Source organism: Macrobrachium nipponense, chromosome 8 (assembly GCF_015104395.2).
Source record: "Macrobrachium nipponense isolate FS-2020 chromosome 8, ASM1510439v2, whole genome shotgun sequence".
In the NCBI taxonomy this organism is placed as follows: Eukaryota; Metazoa; Arthropoda; class Malacostraca; order Decapoda; family Palaemonidae; genus Macrobrachium; species Macrobrachium nipponense.
The window spans coordinates 109,917,215-109,939,843 of NC_087203.1; the positions used below are offsets into that span (position 1 = coordinate 109,917,215).

The window sequence follows — 22,629 nt, forward strand, 5'->3', positions numbered from 1 at the left end:
TAGATAGATAGATACGATTGTAGTGTGTGTGTGATTCATGGTGATGTGATAAGACTCATATAATTTATATATATATATATTATATTATATATAAACTTATTTGATCATCAACGAAAAATTTTTTTTTTTATTTTTTTTAATGAATGATTCTATTTATTTATGGTGTGTGTACGTGAGTAGGGCAGGCTTATATAATAAAAGGATTAACAGTTAAATTGATTTTTTTCTCTCTTTCTGTACGGACACGCACATATATTTTATATACAATGTATATATATATATATATATATATATATATATATATATATATATATATATATTATATATGTATATATATGTATACATATAAATGTGTGTATGAACTACTAGTATGCATTACCTCCAGTTAGGCATCTACGGTGTACTATCATTAAAACAGTTGAATCGGTAGATTGGCATTGTCGATTATATGTCAGCACGTAGCACAAGGTGTTAACAGTTCTCCTTATAAAGAACTCTCAGCTGCAGTGGAATCCGACAAGAGGACATTTTCTAAGGTCGATGGAATGCAAAGTATTGAGAACCCAACCTTATTATTCGATTTGCCTCACCTCTTCCCCAGATACCTTATCAGCTGTCGGGTCTCTCTTAAAAATTTTAATTGCCTCATTACTCCGTTCTCCTTTGTCGATCGGAGGACATACAATCTTCCTATTTGCGGACTTACTTGTTTTCCGTTGCCTGATTGCGTCGATCGGGAGGTCTCTCGCCTTCTGGGGTTTGCGGGTCGGGGGTGGGGCGGGGGCGATGCCAATGGGAGGTTAGAGGGTAGAGTGTTTGTGGGGGATGGGGGTTGTTATTAGGTGGTTTGTTTCAGGAGGAGGAAGAGGAGGAGGAGAAGGAAAAGGGATCCATTATTGCATCTTTATGGACTGATTTTCATTGTTTGCTTGGAATAATTATGAAATCGTGTTTCTTACAAAGACACACATAATAATTGTTCGGCTGTGTGTCCGTCTGAACGAGTGACTTGAAAAAGGTCTGTAGGTCTCTCAGTAGTCCTTTTCTTTTGCAAAAAAAAAAAATTATATAGGTATATATATATAAATATATATATATGTGTGTGTGTGTGTGTACATATTAATATACATTACAGAACATTTGTTATAATTGCCTGGAAAATAAGTGTACCTACGCCAAGTGTTCGTGATATTGATAACCCAACTCATTCGTCTTAAAAAAGGAGATAAGATGCAATTCGTAATAGGGAAGACGCAGAGAAATCGACTTGGGACAAGAATCTGTTCCTGATATTTATTTGTTTATATCAGTTCACGTAGGATTCAGAATTCTTTTTTTGGATCGTAGTTAAATTTAGATAAAGTGAAGAAAATCTTGAGATAACTGATTGGGTCATTAGAGACTGCCATAAGAACATATTCCTATCGAATTCACGTTCTGTTCTTGTATTCGGTATCAACCTTTGTTCACGACGATAATTGTTAAGTTTGTAACACAGATATTTGTTTATAAATCAGGAATATTAGGCTACAAATACCCTTTAATATCGAATTCCCTTGACCTGAGGAGCAACTTTCACCTTAGGGGAATTATGTGTGGTACTACATTCTTTTGGCTGTCCAAGATTGATGCAGGAGAAACCGAGAGTTTCCTATATGTTCCCATGGGATAATATATATATATATATATATATATATATATAATATTATATACTCTATATATATATATATATCATATATTATATACATATATATATGTATATATAAATATATATATATATATATATATATATATATATATATATACTATATATATATATATATATACATATATATATATATATATATATATATATATATATATATATATATAGTATATATATATACTATATATATATATATATGTATATACATATATATATATATATATATATATAAATATATATATATATGTAAATATATATATATATATATATATATATATATATATATATATATATATATATATATATACGCATACATATGTGTGTGTGTATACAAAGTTCCAATAGAATTTATTGTAATATATTCATATCAGACCTTCCTCTCCCTAGACCTATCACTAGAGACACGAGCTTCTTGACCACTAAATTGTAGGGCTGAGACTTCCTTTTCCTTTTTACCGGGATTTTTTTTAACCTCCTAGAGGTGGTGTCACAGCCTGACGTGCTGGCCTTCAGGTTTTCAGAAAGTACTCCTTTTCTTTTTCATGAATGAGGTTGCTAGTCCTATGACCTCTCTAGCAGTGTTCAACTTCCCGGTCTATAGTACCTGATTCATTGGCCAGGTGAACATGCACACGCAGTGGTTCTTTAAAAATTGGTGGCCATCTTACGTCCTATCCAAGGAGTTGAATTTTGTCATTCAGTTGCTGAGCAAGAATGATGCCGAGGACAACACATAGTGACAAACGTACTCACACATACATATGTATATGTGTGTGTGTGTGTATATATATATATATATATATATATATATATATATATATAATACAATACATATATATATATATATATATATATATATATCTATATATGATTAATATATGTGTATGTATGTGTGTTTTTTTTTTAACGTATATAACTGCACTTATGTACGGGAATGAAATCATTGTTGTAACGTATGTATGTATATATATATATATATATATATATATATATATATTATATATATATATATATATAATTATATATTAAATATATTTATATATATAATATATATATATATATATATATATATATATATATATATATATATATATGTATGTATGTATGAATGTATTTTTGCGGGTATATCAAGACAAAAGCGTCGATTTGGCATTTATTTAAACGAGCACCTACGCATGCTCCGTTTGCATAAAGTTTTATGATCATGCACAAGGAAACCCCAAAAGAAGACTTACTGATTAAAATCTCTCCCCCTGCACAGCAGCAGCAGCAGCAGCCTGTCTGAATATGACGTGATGACAGAACCGAGCTGTTCTCCTCGCTGCATAATCACTTGCATTGTCATCTGTCAAAGGAAGCAGCAGCAACAGCAGCACCAGCAGCAGTCACTGTGTGCAATTACAGCATAGGAACCTGGCAGCTTCATGTTCATTAAGAAAGAGGACCTGTAAGGAGAGCAAGGCATAAATGTAAATTACAGTGCATTATCCGAACCACTGCAGGTTACATATGCGAAGGCGCACGACATTTCCCATTTGAATACTCGCTCTGGGGGCGAGGAATATTAAAAGAATTAAAAAAATTACAAAAAGAGATCGTTCCCCATTCTGGGTCATTCTTGGCGTGATTCTGAAGGAACATGAGATAGTCCACCCCCCCTTCTATTATTTTCCTTTCTTCAAATAATATGATTGGCTTCGGACGCATAATCACGCAAGCATAGATTGCCACGCACGCATGCGTACGCAAAACAGAAACCAACCAGAAGCAATCAGATGCAACCAGGGCTCACCCCCCCCCCCCCATCCTCCCCCTCCTCTTTCCACCCACCCCCCTCCTCCGCCTCCCGAGAGGTGCTTTCACCATAAGTGTAACCCAAAACCCTTCATGTAATGGCAACCAGGGCAAAATTATCACCACCGGCGATTACAGCGAACTTCCTCCTCCTCCTCCTCCTCCTCCTCCTCTCTTCTTCCTCTAATTACATGACTGCCTCCTACGTTAATTATCGAAGTAATTACGGGATGGCAAGGTCCACTTATTTATATATACTTCTCCTCTGTTATTCTTCTCTTCATTCAACTCATTATTCGTCTGTTTCTTTCCCCTTTTTTTTATGACATGGCCGTGATGGAGAGACTTATTGACCGTTAGCATAGAAATTCCGTTTGTCGAGAAATACCCGCGCGTAGGAGCGACCGCCTGCGCCCTCACCCAGACACTCACCACCACTCATCACCACTTAGGTTAAATACCGTCGTCGTGCATTAGCAACTTAAAGTATCTCTCTCTCTCTAAGTGTGAAAGCACCGGCGTCCTTATTTTAGCGTTCGTTGGGCGCCCCGGGGCAGGGTAGAGAGGTTATATACATCTATTTCCTCTGACCGTGTTCCTCACCCCCCCCGGGAGGATTTCTTCTGGTGGGGGGAGATACCGTTGCTTCTTGTGATGAAAAGATTGGGTGTGAGTTGTGTTTGGTCCCACGGATTTGTGCTCTTAACTGTCAGCTGTTTGCTTTCTTATGCTTTCATAGTGAAGACAATAGAAAGTAGATCAATTTAGGTCATTTTTTGGTAGTCAAATGTTGTCAAGCAATAAATAACCTTGCTAATTGAAAGATAGAGCATTAATAAATCTACATATAAAAAGCAAGCTACTGTGTAGAGGCTTTTTCAAGCTTTAAATTCAGTGACCCTGGGGAATGATCATATTGGGATATATAATATAACTCGATCAGAGATGACACAATTCTATATTCTAAATATTTTGAGCTATATTTTTTATCTTTGGAGATATAAAATAAATTTTGCTCTACTATCCAAAGAAATATTCCTTTAAGAGTTTGATCTCAGCAAACTCTCTTTTGAAGAAAAAAAAAATTATTCTTCTACAAAAATAATTCATCCCTGACCTTGATCTCAGCAAACATTTTTGAAGACATAAAATCATTTAAATTCTTCTATAAAAATAATTAATTACTGACCTCTATCTCAATAAACTCTTTTGAAGATGTAAAATTATTTTAATTCTTCTACAAAAATAATTCATTCCTGACCTTGATCTCAGCAAACTCTTTTGAAGACATAAAAGCATTTTAATTCATTTACAAAAAAATTATTTCCTGACCTTGATCTCAACAAACTCTTTTGAAGATATAAAATAATTGCAATCCCTCTAGAAAAATAATTGATTCTTGACCTGGATCTCAACAAAATTTTTGAAGACATAAAATCATTTATAATCTTCTACTGAAAAACTGTTTCCTGACCTTGATCTCAACACTGTTTTTAAGATATAAAATCATATTAATTCCTCTACAAAAAATTATTCATTTCTGACTTTGATCTCAACAAACTCTTTTAAAGACATAAAATCATTTATAATCTTCTACATAAATAATTATTTCCGGACCTCGATCTCAATAAAATCTTTTGAAGACATAAAATCATTTAAATTCCTTTACAAAAATATTTCATTCCTGACCTTGATCTCAAATGAACCCCATCTAATAAAGCTCTTTTGAATTAAGTGCTTCAAGATAACTAAATATTGGAGAATCATTAGAACTGTTCGTTTACAGTGTGCTCTCTCTCTCTCTCTCTCTCTTTCTCCATTTCTGCCAGTTTAGTGTGAGGTCTCAAGTGCGAATTTGGGACCATAAACGTTTACAGTTGTGCAATAACCTAGGTTCTCGCCACAGACCGTCCAAGCACTACCACAAGGCTTCAAAAAGAGAGAAAAAGAAGATGGAAAAGGGATTTTCCTTAAGTAAGCATTTGGCGTTTTCACTCATTTTTATTTTATTTTATTTTATTTATTTTTTTTACTTCATGGAATAGATTTGATTTGATATTCCACATTTTTGGGATTTTCATCAATAAGTATTCGGCGTTTTCACTCATTTTTTTTTAGTTTAATTTTTATTTTTTTTTACTTCATGGAATAGATTTGATTTGATATTCCATATTTTTGGGATTTTCCTCAAAAGCATTTGACGTTTTCACTCATTCTTTTATTTTCTTTATTTTATTTATTTTATTTTTTTACTTCATGAAATAGATTTGAGTTTTTATTCCATATTTTTAGGAGTTTCATGATAAAGGAGGTTTCGAATTCTATTTGAATATATTTTCGTGATCTGTTCGTTGTTTGATTGCAGTCTTGGTTTGACTGTCAGAGACAAAAAATTTTTCTAACTGAAATTTTTCTAAAAAAAATAAACAAATAAAGAATAAACAATTCCTACGAAATATGAACACGAATCTTGTAGTATTGCCATATATAGTTTAGGGATTCACGAAACATTCTTGCAAAAGACTAACTTGGCCGGGAAAAAAAATACAAAAAAAGAGATATATTGTTGGCGGCTGGGAGTGACCGCTTCCATCCACAGCCCATCTTGCCCTATGCAAATGAAGCTTCCCTTCCTCTCCTTACGCTCTCTCTCTCTCTCTCTCTTTCTCTCTTTCTCTCTCGCTCATCCTTTTTTCCTTCTCTCTCTCTCTCTCTCTCTCTCTCTCTCTCTCTCTCTCTCTCTCTCTCCCTCCTGGACCTTTTTACCTGACTGGTTCGTTGCCTCGAAAATCCATTTATTGCATCCATTTAAGGTCCATTTTCAACGGCTTGACCATCGGGCGTGTAGCGGTCGGCTGGGCGTGGTGTTGTTTGGTAGTGGGTTCAGCGTCTTGAGGAGCCCCGAAGGAGACGCAGAGTTTTTAGTTCTTAGGCGACAGAGCCCTGCGCCGGCCAACGCGACCCACACACACCTCAATTTCTTAAAATCATTTCTCCCATCTTCCGACGTTGCAATGCAAGCAAGTGATTCGAGGACCTCCCCCCACCCCCCACCCCTGGCAGCGTCACCGCCAGGCGAACGCCGTGCCGCGGCAGTGAACAAGTCGAAGAGCCCTTGATCGTTTTGACGGTGAAATGGCTGCTGCTTGTGTGCCGTCAGCGGCCGTCGGAAGGGAGCGGCAGCCATTGCAGAACCTCTTCCCCTGCCGCCGCCGCCGTCCTCGTCCTCGTCGTTGTTCCGCCTTCGGTGGGAACTCCGTCGGGAAAAACTACGGTCCTTGGAGGAGTTTCCCTGACACAGTTGATTGTCTGGACCGTCTTCCCTTCGGCAGAGTGCGAGGCGAAGAAAAACGACGTCTCAGACGACGCGTTTTGTGATATCACCGTGATTTTGAGAACACCGAATGCAACGGAAGGTTACATCGCAATCATGGCTGCGTGGACGAAGCTGGAGTCCCCCGGTTTTCTTGTCCACGGTATTGTTAATGGTTGTATTTGTATTTATATTTAGTGTTTATGGTCATACGTGCGAGTAAATTTTTTTCGGATTACTCAGAACTAGTAGGGCGTGAATCCTAGATTCAAAGTACAGTGGGCTAAGGTTTCTGTTTTTACGTAACGCTTAGAAATTTGTACTTCAGCTCGTACAATGATAAAATGGAATTCGCCATGTGTGTGCGTGCGATTTACCTCGTATTTTCCTAAACACGAGAAGCAGGAGGCATTTATCCAAGCAGATATCTTACGTACGTGTCAGTTGTTCATATATTCGAATGATTATCGTTAAGGAAAATATTCCACGATTGCGCTCAAGGCTTCGCGAACCTTAATTCAAGACGAAATATGTGAGAGAGAGAGAGAGAGAGAGAGAGAGAGAGAGAGAGAGAGAGAGAGAGAGAGAGAGAGAGAGAGAGAGAAAACAAAAGGCGAAACAGGTTTTGTAAGGCGCCAAAGCAAAAACGAAAAATTAATACACCATCAGCGTGAGTTGTCCAGCGCTCCCTGTACACAGACGGCGCAAGCACCTGCTGTTTTCGTAAGGGTCTGTTTTCATCAAGCACAATCCCCTTCTATCGCTCTGCTTGTTCCAATGATGCGTTTTGCCCTGCCCAGAAATCTGAAGGTTTTAATCGGGAGCATGCCCCGTTTTCAATAAAGCAATGTGGAGGTTTTTAGATTTTTCTTTCCTGCGAGTAACGTTAATTTGAAATTTTCCTTAAATGAGGATTTTATTTTTCTCAATAGAAAAGCTTCATTTTAATGATTTTATTCTTAATTTATCGTATTGTTTACGGTTAACGACCTTGCTTCAAATGTTCAAGAGATGAATAATTGCCGTCGCAGTTTTTGGTATGTCGATTAAGAATCAATATTTCCCTTCATAAATATACATATAATATGTGATAGGTATTTATGTACGTATAGTTTCGAAAATATCAGTACCGGTGACATGTGTTAGAAATAAGAAAAGAATATTTGTTTTCAAGTGTTTTTGTCAATATTTCCGAAACAAAGGGAACACTTCGGAGACTTCCTTACGGTAACTGTGCTTATTTCGTGCAGCCTTTTGCCTCTTTACGGTAGATATTTTCACGAAACTAGTAATACCTCTTCATATTTTTTTATTTCATCTCATGACTGTATGCGAATGTACCTATAGTTATTAATAATGATATTAAAATACAATAACAATGATAGAATGTTATTAGTAGAGATAAAAATTTATTTACATTGTGGTAATTTATATTATGGTAACGATTGATCAAGCTAATGTTATTTAATAGCATTCACAACTATGAAGTTTGTAAAGAAATCATTACCACTAATATCAGCTGTCCAAGAAAAATAAAAAAATATATGCTATTAATTCATAGTGATTTTAATGGTTCACTACGTAATAATACCTCCTCAGCGGCATTAATTCTATGGTTTATATTCTCAGATTTTGCTTATTCTTAGTTTTATTAATTTTTTTTTTATTCTTTCTGCTTGCAAGACTGCGCCCTTAAAGAGCGAAACAACAGTGGGAATTGAAAAGATAAAAAGGTAAATTGAAAGTTGCTGGGGCAGTGATTATATTTAATTAGACATTTTCAAAAGAGGGTTTCCTACAAAAATAATAATAGACATAGCGATTAGAAATATTAGTTATTAATCTACGTGCCTGAACTTTTACTTGTAGAGAAATTATATTGCGTTAGATACCACTTGCTGATAGATTATGATGAAGTATAAATGCAGTGCCATGATTACTCACGCGTACCTAGTTCATTGAGATATAGACCACTCGTGAATTAGTTCAGCATTGACGAAATTCTGGATAAATTAAAATGCTAAGTTGCCCATGTTTGAGAGGAAGACACTTTTTTCAAAACATTCTTGCTCGCTGACAAATTTCGTCTCCATAATGAGGAAAATACTCCAAGAAAACTTTTGCTTTGTAAATAAAAGAAAATTATTATAGTTTTGACTAAGAATAGTGATGGTCCCGAATCTAACAATGAACGAATAGAAAAATATTGCTACTCACACACACACACACACTATTATAATTATAATATATATATTATATATAATAATATTATATAATATAATATATATATATATATATATATATGTGTGTGTGTGTGTGTGTGTGTTAATATTATATCGGAGTTCCCGTCTATTCCTACAATTTTAACCACAGTATATGTATTCACGTTAGTGAGTCATACCTCACATCGTATTATGTATACCTGGTTACTTATATCTTATATTACTAAGTCATGTCATACCTTTAATACTGGTTCTTCCTAATTTCTTTTTACCTGTCCCATTGTTATACTTGAGTGGCAGCACTACCGTTCCACGTTTACGTGATATGCAATATATTTTTTATCAAATTGCTAAAGAATGATTCATTCGCTAAGTAACACGGGGGGCATGATATGTCTTGAATGACCTTAGAACGTATAGACCAGAATTTGTCCTCTAAAGCTTCGATTATAGAGTGTGTAGCATATATGTGTGTGTGTGTGTGTGTGTCAAGTGTTTGGATAACATCCAAGTCTGTTCGATGGCGGCCTCAACACCTGCAATATTATCGGTGAGATAGTGTTATCACCGGTAATGACTTCTTTCTATCCAAATATTACAAGTTGGTCTTACTAGGTACTATATGTCCTTCGGTTTTCTTTTACCACTTTTTCTCTAATGACTTGTACATTAATTATCGATTATCCACACACTTATTCATACATGAAAACAGTAAGTGGTAGGTTGAGTAAACGAGAGGTATTACGAGGAAAATATATTTGAGGCGCAGTTGCAATGCAGAAGAGAAGACCCTGTACTGTTATACATGGTTGCGGAGAGGGTAGACAGCAATAGAGCAAGAAAAAAAAGATAATAAAAATGAACGAGAGCTTGTGAGCAATAACTTGAGGGTAAATAAATTGTTCTAAAGGAAAGTAAATGTAGAAATGTTAATGATCAAATTGATATAATAATAATAATAATAATAATAATAATAATAATAATAATAATAATAATAATAATAATAATAATAATAATAATAAGAGAATAAGATTTGAGTGTCACGAGGGTAACAGGGAGTAATATAAATTTGAAAATGCTTCGAAAAGTGACTGCTACAAATGTAGAGGGGGAATTAATAAGTTGAGCTGGGAAGAGACATTGGTAGGTGATGAAATGCTGCAGTATGTATACTAGTGGTAGTGTGACTTAACTAACAAGGGTGTGTAATGTACTTCTGGATGAAGGAAAGGTTCCAAAGAAATGGGTGAGAGGAATAATTTGTTTCATATAAAGGCAAAAAGGAAAGAGGAGACCGTAAGGAATATAGAGGCATGGTGGTAGGTACTTAGTACAAAATCGCAGGTGCATGGAATGATTTTCATTTAGAAAGTTAGAATGGTGACATGAAAATAGACATGGGAGGAACAGTGTTCGTATAGACAAGGAAGAGGGTCTGTAAAATGCGTATCTGTTAATGAAGGTTATGTGATAAGTTGGCATTAAAGGGGAAATCTGTATATTATGCTTGGAAAAAGAAAACGTTGATGATAATGTGATATAAAAGCAGTGTGGAGGACGGTGGAGTGTTTAGCATAGAAAATATTTTGTTAGGAAGGCTCAAATGTATCTATGATGGAAACAAAGTCTGTTATGGAATATGTAGACGTGAGAGTAACTCTTTTGGTTTAAAAAGTAGGTTTGAAGCTATTGTGTGTCTATGGCGGTTTTAATTCTTAGGGGATGGAGTGATGCAGGTTGTCAGAGAGGCAGGGTTAAAGTTTTGTGACAAAAATTGTTCCATGAACTAGAATGTGAAATGGCAGATGTCAGCAGATGATACATATACATACTGAGGAGTGAAGAACTGCATAAACTAGTGTTGGATTTTTTTTTTTTTAAAGGTGAAAGTTCATAGCAAATGTGAGCAAGAGTAATGTTGTGAGGGTGAATGGAAACCATGAAGATGAAGCAAGAAATTAAATGTCGGTATTGGAGAATAGAAGCAATTGATCCGTTCAGTATTTAACAGCAAACATAATGGAAGAAAGCAGGATGAAAGAAGGAGTTACAAAATAAGTGAACTGTGGAAGGTACTTGGATATATTCAAAAGACTGGGAAGACACGAAGTATCTATGGAAGCCGAGGTTGGAAGATATGGAAGTGAAGTATATTGAAGTGCTTGCGTGTATATGTGGTGAAAAAAAGGGCAAAAGTAAGAAATATAGAGATAAATAAAAGTAATCCAAAGAATAGTTTTGGTGAAAGGATAGGTCTGTAAATAGCTCAATATTGAATGTATCAGATATGATGCATTACTACCCTAAAGGAATTAACCTTTTATTTTAATCATATATTTATATTTTTATCTTTAATTATTAATTTATTAATTTATCTTTTTTTTTTCTTATTAATTATTGATTTATCTTTTTTTTCCTTTTCCTGTAATCTTATGTAACTTGAAATCTTAGATTTAAAGTCAGTGTCCCCTGTACATATTCTTTAGAAGCTTAAATTTTCAAGTCAGTGGCCCTGTAGCCTTGTTCCATATGAATAGGTGGGTTACCTTCTGAATATATATATATATATTATATATATATATATATATATATATATATATATATATATATATATATATATATATATATATATATATATAATATTCTAGCAATTTGGCATTCCAAATACGAAAGCTATGCTATGCCATTTGAACATTTTTTTTCTTAATTTCTATTAAAAAATAAAAAGTTTCTTAAAATCCACGTTTAGAGCTTTTGTTAAGTTCGCAATTTCTCCCCTTTTTCTGTTCGATTACCGTTTTTTTTTATTCAGATGCATGGAACACCTGAGAATTCCGACGATTTTTTTTTTTTTTTTTTTTTTTTTTTTTTTTTAAGAATTTGTACCTGAAGGAAAGCAAAACCCGCTTATGTAAGTTCTCATTTAATCAGATATGATTGTCGTCGGGTACATTCAGCTGCTACGCGGCTGTGCCAACAATCAGGGGTGCAATCGGGTTCGTGTGATTATTTCAACATCAGTCATGGGCGAAGAAACAATGTTTGTGTGGGTATTTATATATGCATATATACACACACACACAATAACACACACACACACGTATATATATGTATATATATATATATATATATATATATATATATATATATATATATTATATATACGTATGTGTATATGTGCATATATAAATAAATGTATCTACAATATTGTATCTTTAGGTATCCATCTATCATTTATATATCATATATGGTATATTCTATTATATATATATATATATATATATATTATCTATATTATATATATATATATATATATTACAAATACATGCATATCCCTATTGTTATTTTGCGAAAGGTCCTAAAAGTTTTCTTATAAGAATATGTATTTACAGATATATATATATATATATATATATATATATATATATATATATATATATATATATATATATATATTTGCAACGCGAGACATTTTGGGTCAATTATATTTCTTGTCTCGTTAGTTAGTCTTTTTAAAAGCAAGTGTTAGGCATCGGAAAACCTTCAACTCATAAATTGGCTAATTTAAACTAATATAGAAATCAGTTCTCGAACTGGAGTACTTTTTGCAAATTCAGCGTGAATAGGAACTGGTGCGTAAATATTGAATTGTGAGTAATAATATATATATATATAATATATATATATATATATATATATATATATATATATATATATATATATATACATGGAAATATTAATAAATTTAAAATATGTATACATATACCTATATTTATGTAAGTATATATATACATATACATATGTTTGTGTCTTGCGTACATGATTGCTGAATATATATATATATATATATATATATATATATATATAGTATATATATATATAATATGTTTGTGTCCTGCGTGCATGATTGCTTGAAATTATGTTGTTTGTGTTTACTGAATATGATTTTATGACCTGGTCATATATCAATGTATGGAAAACGGATCGTCCTTTTACCTTAATTTAATGAATATATATATCATGCGCTATGAAATGACCTCACTCTGCACCGTTGCAAGAATATTCACCAAAAGTCAAATTGCTTATTCGATATATAAAGATAATTTTTATAGCACGAATAAGGTGCGTGTTCATGCAATGACGAAATCTCTATAAGACACCGGTCACGAATAAAGATAATTTTCCTCATATGATTTTGCAGTTTTTTTTAAAGCGATTTCACTGTAATATTTTAATTCCCTTACGGATGCGTACTGTACTGAGTGTGTATACCTCAGATGGTGGTTTATTTATTTATTTTTACTTTAGGTATGTGGCTTATATACCCGCGTGTTTGTGCACGTCAGTGTCAACTGTGTATTATATGTGCTGGTGTTCGGATATTTATGCCAATGTAAATACAAGTGTTTTATAAATATAAAACATTATACGCCCTCGTGTCCGCCCCAAGATATGTTACAAAACAAATTGCAAAAAAAAAAAAAAAAATGCAAAAGAATTCTAAAAAAAAAAAAACTTAATTGCTCTTAGGATAAAAAAAAAAAAACCTTCCGTGCAGTAGCCAGGTTGGCGCAATCGATGATGGATATTTTTTTTTTTTTTTAGCGAGCGGTCAATAACGCATTGGTGGCTGGATGGTATTTAGCGCTCAAGTCAGGCCACGGAGACTAAGAGCATAGGCCACTCAGCGCCGACTAGCTGATAAGTAATGATAATTTCACATGCGAACGGTAATATTGTTCGGAACAATAATGGGCGTGGGTGTCTTCCTTATTCTGTCTTAGTTTATTTACGGCAACAAAAAATAGAGAGAAAAAAGAAATATATAAAAATATACCAGTAAAATGAGGCGGTACTGCAACGAATATTTAAAAACATGCAATGAAGATCGAGCGCTTTTTTATATAAATATCGTGATGATATTTCTGTATGAATAATATATTTTAAATTCGTGCCCCAGTAATTTCTTCGCTTATTTAATAATTCATAAGAATAGACCTTACTCATTTTAACGATAAAGAATTATATATTTTTCATGTTATTTTTGGGATTCAGTGCATATCTGTTTATGTGTATATGTATATATATACATACATACATACATACATATATATATATATATATATATATATATATATATATATACATATATATATATATATATATATATATATATGTTTTATAAATAGAGTATAGCTTTTTGGTTTTGAAGCCTTAAATCATTAGATGTGTGAGTAAATTCTTTCATTTTTAAAATATGGTATTTTAGGTTGGTGATGCATACATGATATACATACACGAAACCTAATGATTTACTATTCTAATAGAGGAAAACAGTAAGTGAAAATAGTTAATATATATATAATATCATATATATATATATATATATATATATATATATATATTATATATATATACGTGTATTATGTAACTAATATGTTATTTATAATTATATGTACTATATATGTACATATATGTATATATATACATAGTACCTGTATACTGCATATAAGTATATATATCTATATTATGTTATTATTATTATTACAGTAGATACAAAATTATAGAATGTGCTTTTCAAATCACATCAAAATGGGTGCTCTTTCATTAACAAAGATCCTATCTTAATTAACTACTTGAGGTGCATATGGTATTCATTGGCAAATACGAGAAACTATATCGGATAAATCTACATAGCATTAATTTCTAACAAGAATCCCATTGGTAGATTTTTGATCACCAGCTGAATATCTCGTGCGTCACTCAAGGAAATGGTGGCCGCTTCATACCGCCTACTTCAATATCACTAGGGGTAAAAAACCGTGGAATCTTATATAAAACTCGTTGTTGTATTACTCGTCTTGAGTGTTCAATCGTAGGTATGTGTGTCAGTGTTAATATCAGGTATTTATCCCATTTTATCCAGTATTTGAAAACAGTCTTTCGGACTTGGAAGTAAAATGACGGCTAAACAGGATGACGGCCTCTCCCTCGTATTTCTTTTCTCTGTATTATATTTCTATAAACGCCCAACTTCGACTCATCCTCCTCCGATTCAGATTAAGTTGGTTTCGAAGTGGATTTGCGCGTAGCGGAAAATCAATTGAAAATACAATGAAGGGACTTAATAGTGTTAAAGTTAGTTTGCACGTCCAGCCATTAATTTAGCGCCTCTCCGCCGACGTCACTCCCCGCTCGGCCAATCAGCGGCCGAGAACGGAGGCCCCGGGAGATGGGATGGCTGCTGCTGGTGCTGGTGCTGCTGCTGGCCCGCGCGCGGCTCCGTTTTCAGTTTGTTGCAATTCGTTCAATTTCTCTTAGTTTGAACTTCAATCGTCGCGTTGCCGGCGAGTGTTTTTTCCCCCGTGCACTTCTCGAGCGAGGCTGCTCGTCATCGCCGGAATTCTTAATTCGGCCTCGAATCGGCTCTATGATTGAAAATAAATGACACTTTCTGTCGTCCACTCGCAAATGGAAGAATTGTTGAAAGCTGCGCAGTGGACAGCTGCGCAAGGCCCACCAGCGCAAATGCCTTGATGGTGGCCCTCATCCGAAAGCACGGGAGAGATGAAATAAACACCTACTTGTGACGCTAAGAATTCGGGAACCTTCTTCATTCGGGGTCTCATATTAAAAGAGCATTTTACTCCGACAAACACCAGACTACTCTAGATAGCCCGGTATCCTACGGACGCCATCCTACATCCTTGAAAAGAGTCCTTGAGGTCAAGGAGTAGAACCTGCGTCGAAAGCATTCGAAGGCCGTAAGCAGTCAAGGGCGAGATCAATAGAAGGATGTTTGGTAGGATAAGAATAATATTATTTAAAATTCATGGGGAAGCTTTCTGAGAAAAATCCAATTCCTGAAAATAGACACTAAAGTTTTAGTGGCCCCCAATGAGTCCTTGTCTCGGGCTTTTCTAGAAAGTTTGTGACAGGACGAGAGTGATGCCTAGAATACCATTGTGTGAGAGAGAGAGAGAGAGAGAGAGAGAGACTCACAGACAGAATCTTTGAGAAGGGGAAGTGGAATGTGTGAAACAGAGAGAGAGAGAGAGAGAGAGAGAGAGAGAGAGAGAGAGAGAGAGAGAGAGAGAGAGAGAGTGAGAGGCAATTTTGAACCTTCCTAGGCTTCTTAAATGACTTTCGTTTTTTTTCTGGGCAGGAAGAAAGGCAATGTATTAGCAACGTTTCAGACTGTAGAGACAAATCCTCACTGCTAGCTGATGATCATATCCTGTAAGGTTTAGGCTTAGGCCTAATTGCTAGAAAATAATTGTCAGTTGTTTCTTTTTCCTTCGATTTTTTACTTTATTTTACTACGAGTGTTCGAAGGATCCTTTATTATCTTTGGATGTGTATATATCCTATATATTATTAATATATAATATTATATATTATATATATATATATATATATATATATATATATATATATATATATATATATATATTTAAAAAAAAACAGGTATATAGATATATCTTATATTATCCTATATATACTACCTAATATATTATATATATTATATATATATCTATATATACATATAATATAATAATTATAATATATATTATAATATATATAATATATTTAACGTATATGTATATATTTATATTATATATATATATCTAGGGATAGATATATTATATATTTATATTGTATTTATGGTATAGATGTCTGTGTGTGTGTTATATATATATATATCCATACAGATTCATATATATATATATATATATATATATCTATATATATAGTATATAATATATATATATATATATATATCTTATATATTTATATGAACCTTTGGTATAATTAGAAAAAGGCTTGAAATTCAGTCATCCCTTTTTTTCGTATATTGATAAGACAATATTAGTTTCATTTAACTTGTCAACAATATTTTTGAATGGAGGAAAAATTGTGTAGGAAAATTTGAAAATAAGATTATATTTACCGCTAAAATTTTAAAGGGGGGGGGGGCGCTAACAGTCAATATTTCCTCAGAATCTTCACTTTCGTTAATAAAGTTGAGAAGTTAAATAATTTTAATTCGTTAACTTTAAGTAATGTGTTTGTAAAGTCAAGAATAAAATTGTAGCGTTATCTTTTAAAGAATTAATATTATTACGGTTTGAAATAATCTTGTTAGCGTCCTCACTTTTTAATTGGAGATATCAAGCAGTTCAAAATAATTCATCCTGCTTAATTGGGCCGTGATTCCATGAGAATAAGCCATAGTTTACTTTAAGCAAGTTAGTAAACAATTAACGTGTTTTCCAGGCTATAGAGAATTAAGGGAACTGTTTGATGATTCCAGCAGCGAGCGGTGCAAATTGAAATTTATCCATTCTCTTCGTTCGTTACCTTCCAAACCGGCAACCGACACGTCCAGTTGCTCTCTCTCTCTCTCTCTCTCTCTCTCTCTCTCTCTCTCTCTCTCTCTCTCTCTCTCTCTCTCCGCTGGGCTTCCAGCTCCCAATTTCCCATTTTCTCTCATACCGCCTGGATCTTCCATGGGAGCAAGACGTTCTCTCTCTCTCTCTCTCTCTCTCTCTCTCTCTCTCTTATGAAGGCTTGCAAGCATGGCGCTAAAGCACGACTTGGAAATTACACGTTCTCTAAAAGATGATTAGTGTTAAATAGGAATTGTAAGGATTCTATGTTTATTATAATAATTGGAATCAGACAGAGACAGCTTTTCTCAAACCCGAGAGCGGCGATCAAACTTGAAATAAAAGTAGGTCGTCGCATATCCTAGCAAGAGGCCCATTTTAACGTCATTATTTCTATTTCAATACATTCACCAACACACGCAAAGATATTTTATTTCCGTACCTTAATTCTACTTTATTTCCGTACCTGAATTCTACTTTATTTCCGTACCTGAATTCTTCTTTATTTCCGTACCTGAATTCTACTTTATTTCCGCGCCTGAATTCTACTTTATTTCCGCGCTTGAATTCTACTTTATTTCCGTGCCTTAATTCTACTTTATTTCTGTACCTGAATTCAACTTTATTTCCGCGCCTGAATTCAACTTTATTTCCGTACCTGAATTCAACTTTATTTCTGTACCTGAATTATACTTTATTTCCGCGCCTGAATTCAACTTTATTTCCGTACCTGAATTCAACTTTATTTCCGTACCTGAATTCTACTTTATTTCCGTACCTGAATTTTACTTTATTTTCGCGCCTGAATTCTATTTTATTTCCGCGCCTGAAATCTACTTCATTTCCGTACCTGAATTCTATTCAGCGAAAACTTTAACAAGTTTTCGCGGCTTAGCGGAGAACATGCCTAGAGTACGCTGTTTTTCACCTAACTCTTAATTAAAATAAAGAAAAAAGAAAAATAAACATTTGTTTTTTCTTCCAACCCGATAGCAGTTCGTTCCCTCAACACCACCTCGGGAGTCGAGGAACTACAAGTTCCCTTTTATCTGACGGCGATTTATGCCTTTGCTGCAGGTATTCCTAGCGGAATATTTGCAAGAAGACCAGGACGATTTGCTTGTTCCCAAATGTCAAATACTCGTTCGTCTCTCTCTCTCTCTCTCTCTCTCTCTTCACGGACGCGACGGCCAGAGGACAAGATGGGGGCGCGCACACCGTACCACCGCCGCCGCCGCCTCTCCGTCGTGTTGTCGAATATCTGGCGATTACCAGCGTTCTCTTTCGTCTTTGATTTTCGGCCTCTAAATCTAAAACCGTCGTGGACGTGTTGACTCTCGGTCAGGCCCCGTAAGCCGCTCCAAATCCTCCACAAAGCTCTTTCCGTGGGCCTCTCGACTCCGTCAAGATTTCTACGTTAAGAAATAACACTCCCGGAGGAGGGGGACCTTCCGAGATTTGGGACGTCGAATTCCTGTAGAGTTCGGTTACTATTATCCTCTCTCTCTCTCTCTCTCTCTCTCTCTCTCTCTCTCTCTCTCTACTCTTTTTTTTTATTATCTCCCTTTCTCTCTGGATTTCTTTCTCGTCTGTCACTGCTTAAAGAATCTACCTTTTAAAATTATTTAATTACTATTATTATTAGAATTTCAAAATATCAGTGTTCTTCAGAATTTTGTCATTCCGAAGAAGCGAGTTTTTAATTTCACTTTGAAGGTACAATTTTTTTTTTTTCAAGACTATTCTTTATATTATATCTCTAGAAAAAATAGTTATGGGCCCTTTTCTTTATTATTGTATTCATTTATTTATTTATAATTAGATAAAATTTTCTTCTTCTTCTTCTTCTTCTTCTTCTTCTTCTTCTTCTTCTTCTTCTTTCTTCTTCTTCTTCTTCTTCTTCTTCTTCTTCTTATTATTATTATTATTATTATTATTATTATTATTATTATTAATTGCCTCTGACTTACATATATTCAAAATCTAGTAGTCATTCTGTCAAAGACCTTTATCTCATTCAGCGATATGGGTGTTCTTATTACCTTCTGAAATTGCTATTATTGTAATTATCGTTTATCCAAGTATAACAATTGCTTTTGGTATAAGTAGTTATCATAGTAGCAGTAATAGTGACACTAATATTGTTGTTGTTTTCGTGAATTAACTTTAGAGGTCATTGCCATTATCACTGTTTCATTTTATTCCTGTTATTATTATCAGTGGGTCATTATCATTAGTTTTATCAGCGGCGTCGTTATTGCGGTCTGTTAGGAATTACCACTAAAGAAAAAAATTACAGAGATTGTAATGATTTTATTATCACTAAAAAAAGAAAATAAAAAAAAATAACGGAGATTGTAATGATTTTGTTATTCCATGTAAAGGTAGTTGGTGTATTATTGTTATTATAAAGATAATGTGGTTCTTCCTGATGCTGCCTTTATTTTCAACTGTTTTTTTCTTAAGTATACTCAAAAACATGTCCGAAGGTTCTCTGGTATTTGAGAATTTGTTCGTATTGTTAGTGGATATATTTATATTTTAGTTGTTGTTATTTTAAATTACCGTGGTGATCGGTTTATAATCAGCCTCTAAGGCTACTATTAGTAGATGAATGACCGCTCCCATTGGAACATTTGTGTAGTCCTCCCAGAAATTATGTATTATATATATATATACATGTGTATATATATATATATATATATATATATATATATATATATATATATATATATATATATATATATGTAATATGGAATATTATTTTATCGACTGCAGTCTGGAATTCGTTAATAAAATCGGGATCAGACGGTCCTTAGATTTTCCATGTCTGACTGGAAGACATTTCTGCGCAATTGACTCTGGATGCATTGAACGTGCGTTCCTACGCATTTTTGCACTATTTTTGCATTTTTATGATACTTCTTTAGTATTTACTTACTTTTTCTGATTCATTTACTTATTTATCGGTTAGTTTGTCTTTTAATTTGTTAATTTTCTTAACTGTGGTAGTTTTAAAAGAGAATACGGCATGAACTATCACTGGAAGTTTGGTAAGGAATTTATCCCCAAATTGGAAAAAGTACGATTTGAGGTAGTCGATGATATAAATTATAGCTTATGGTTCGGGCACAGATGAATTTGCAGATGAAACCCATATTAATGACAACTGTTAAAATATAGACCTGTCATTTGTACAGAAAAAGGAAATATATTTTTCGAGGCCTACCATTATGAAAGAGGACTTACTTGTATTAGTGGGCAACAAACATGTAATATTCTTAGTTGATGGAATTTTATAATTCGGGAAAAAAAATTATTATTTATCAATTAGACCAGAGATGCTCTTTACTGCTGTTTCAAGAGGCAATTTATATTAATGCTTATTTAAGGGTGTTAAACGCAATTACGCATTTGAAATCTCAAAATTGCGCTATAGATTTGTTATAGGTCTGCATGCTAATGTTCCGGTACAGATTTATTTCGCTAATAACTGCTTTAGCTTTTGAATAAGCATTATTTTATAGGTTGGTTATGATTTAACTGGCTTTGTGCCAGCACGGGCTCTTGCTCCTAGAGCAGCCCGTAATGCACATTATTTTATGATACTAAATATGTGTTGGTTATTATTTTTGTCCTTTAATTAAACATTATTTTTGTTTATTTTTTGAGATATATATAGATTCCCTTGATAAATCTGATGTTATTATTTAGTAGATAAAACAACTGGTAAATAGACGCACATGTCCACACACACACACACAAACACACACACACACACACACACACATAAAAATGTAAAAATGCCCCCCTCCGGCGCCCTATCTGAATAGTTCGGAGGACTTGGCCGTCTATCAGTAGAAAAGTCGAATCAACTTAGAGAAATGAGAAGAAGAAGAAGAAGGAGGAGGAGGAGGAGGAGGAGGATCTGATTAAGATCACAATCGTCTGCAATCCCTCCTAAACGTAATCTTGGCAATGGCGGTCACGTCTTTCATTTCCCTTCCCTCAGCATCTCCTCATCTTAGCCCCTACCCCTACCCCTTCCCCCACCTTTCCTCCTCCTCCCTCCTCATCCTTCCTCCCTCCCCCCCTCCCTCCTTCCACTCCTCCTCCTCCTCCTCCTCCTCCTCCTATTCTGTATTCTCTCCTTGCAAAGGGACTTTTGGAAGGGTCAACTCCTAATGGGTCTTTGCTACTCTTCCGAATTTTTTTGCTATATTTTTTTATCCTCTCCTTTCTTCCTCCTTTCTTCCTCCTTTGCTGCTGCTGCTGCTGCTGAGTTAGCCAACCAAAGGATATTTTTTTGGATCACAGTTGTCCACCCTTTCGTTGTTCCTGGCCCGAGTGGAGAGAAGGAGTTCACAGACGTCTTAAGTGTTGACCGCCCTTTTCCTGTTCTCCGGAACTGCTGAGCACTGACTGGGAATCCGTCGTCCCCGTCGACGATTCCTGTTCTTGGAACGTTGGAATGAAGTAGTTTGCGTTCCGTCAGTTAGGTTTACTTTTTTTGTCTCATTATTGTGTCAGATTTTCTCATTTTTGTCTTTCAGTTTTCTTGAAGTATAGGAGAATATCTTTTTATTTTTCTGGAAGTACAGAAGAATGTATCTTATTTTTCTTGAAGTAGAGGAGAATATATTTTATTTATCTTGAAGTACAGGAGAATATATTTCATTTTGCTGGAAGTACAGGAGAATATCTTTTATTTTTCTTGAAGTACAGGAGAATACATTTCATTTTTCTGGAAATACAGGAGAATATATTTCATTTTTCCGGAAGTACAGGAGAATATATTTCATTTTTCCTGAAGTACAGGTGAATATATTTCATTTTTCTTCAAGTACAGGAGAATATCTTATATTTTTCTTGAAGTACAGGAGAATATATTCTATTTTTTTAGAAGTACAGAATATCTTTTATTTTTCTGGAAGTACAGGAGAATATCTTAGATTTTTTTTAAGTACAGGAGAATATATTTTATTTTTCTTGAGGTACTTGAGAATATCTTTTATCATTCTTGAAGTACAGGAGAATATATTTAATTTTTCTGAAAGTACAGGAGAATATTTTTTTTTCTTGAAGTACAGGAGAATACATTTTATTTTTCTGGAAGTACAGAACATATTCTATTTTCCTTGAAGTACAGGAAATTATTGGAATTATTTTTGTGAGATTGATCTTCTCCACCATTTTCTCCTTCAT

At 34.0% G+C, this 22,629-nt stretch overlaps 2 protein-coding genes across 3 annotated transcripts in view; both read left to right on the forward strand.

Annotated features, from left to right (window-relative positions):
* LOC135222958 (homeobox protein php-3-like) overlaps positions 1 to 22,629 on the forward strand; it is a 657,411-nt gene that overhangs the window by 378,848 nt on the left and 255,934 nt on the right. The gene's annotated exons all lie outside the window — the stretch shown is intronic.
* LOC135223180 (uncharacterized) overlaps positions 1 to 22,629 on the forward strand; it is a 64,093-nt gene that overhangs the window by 4,401 nt on the left and 37,063 nt on the right. The window contains exons 3-4 of the mRNA XM_064261684.1: positions 2,967 to 3,095; positions 6,563 to 6,975. Of these exons, the coding sequence (XP_064117754.1) occupies positions 2,967 to 3,095; positions 6,563 to 6,975 (542 nt within the window). The remainder of the gene's footprint in view (positions 1 to 2,966; positions 3,096 to 6,562; positions 6,976 to 22,629) is intronic.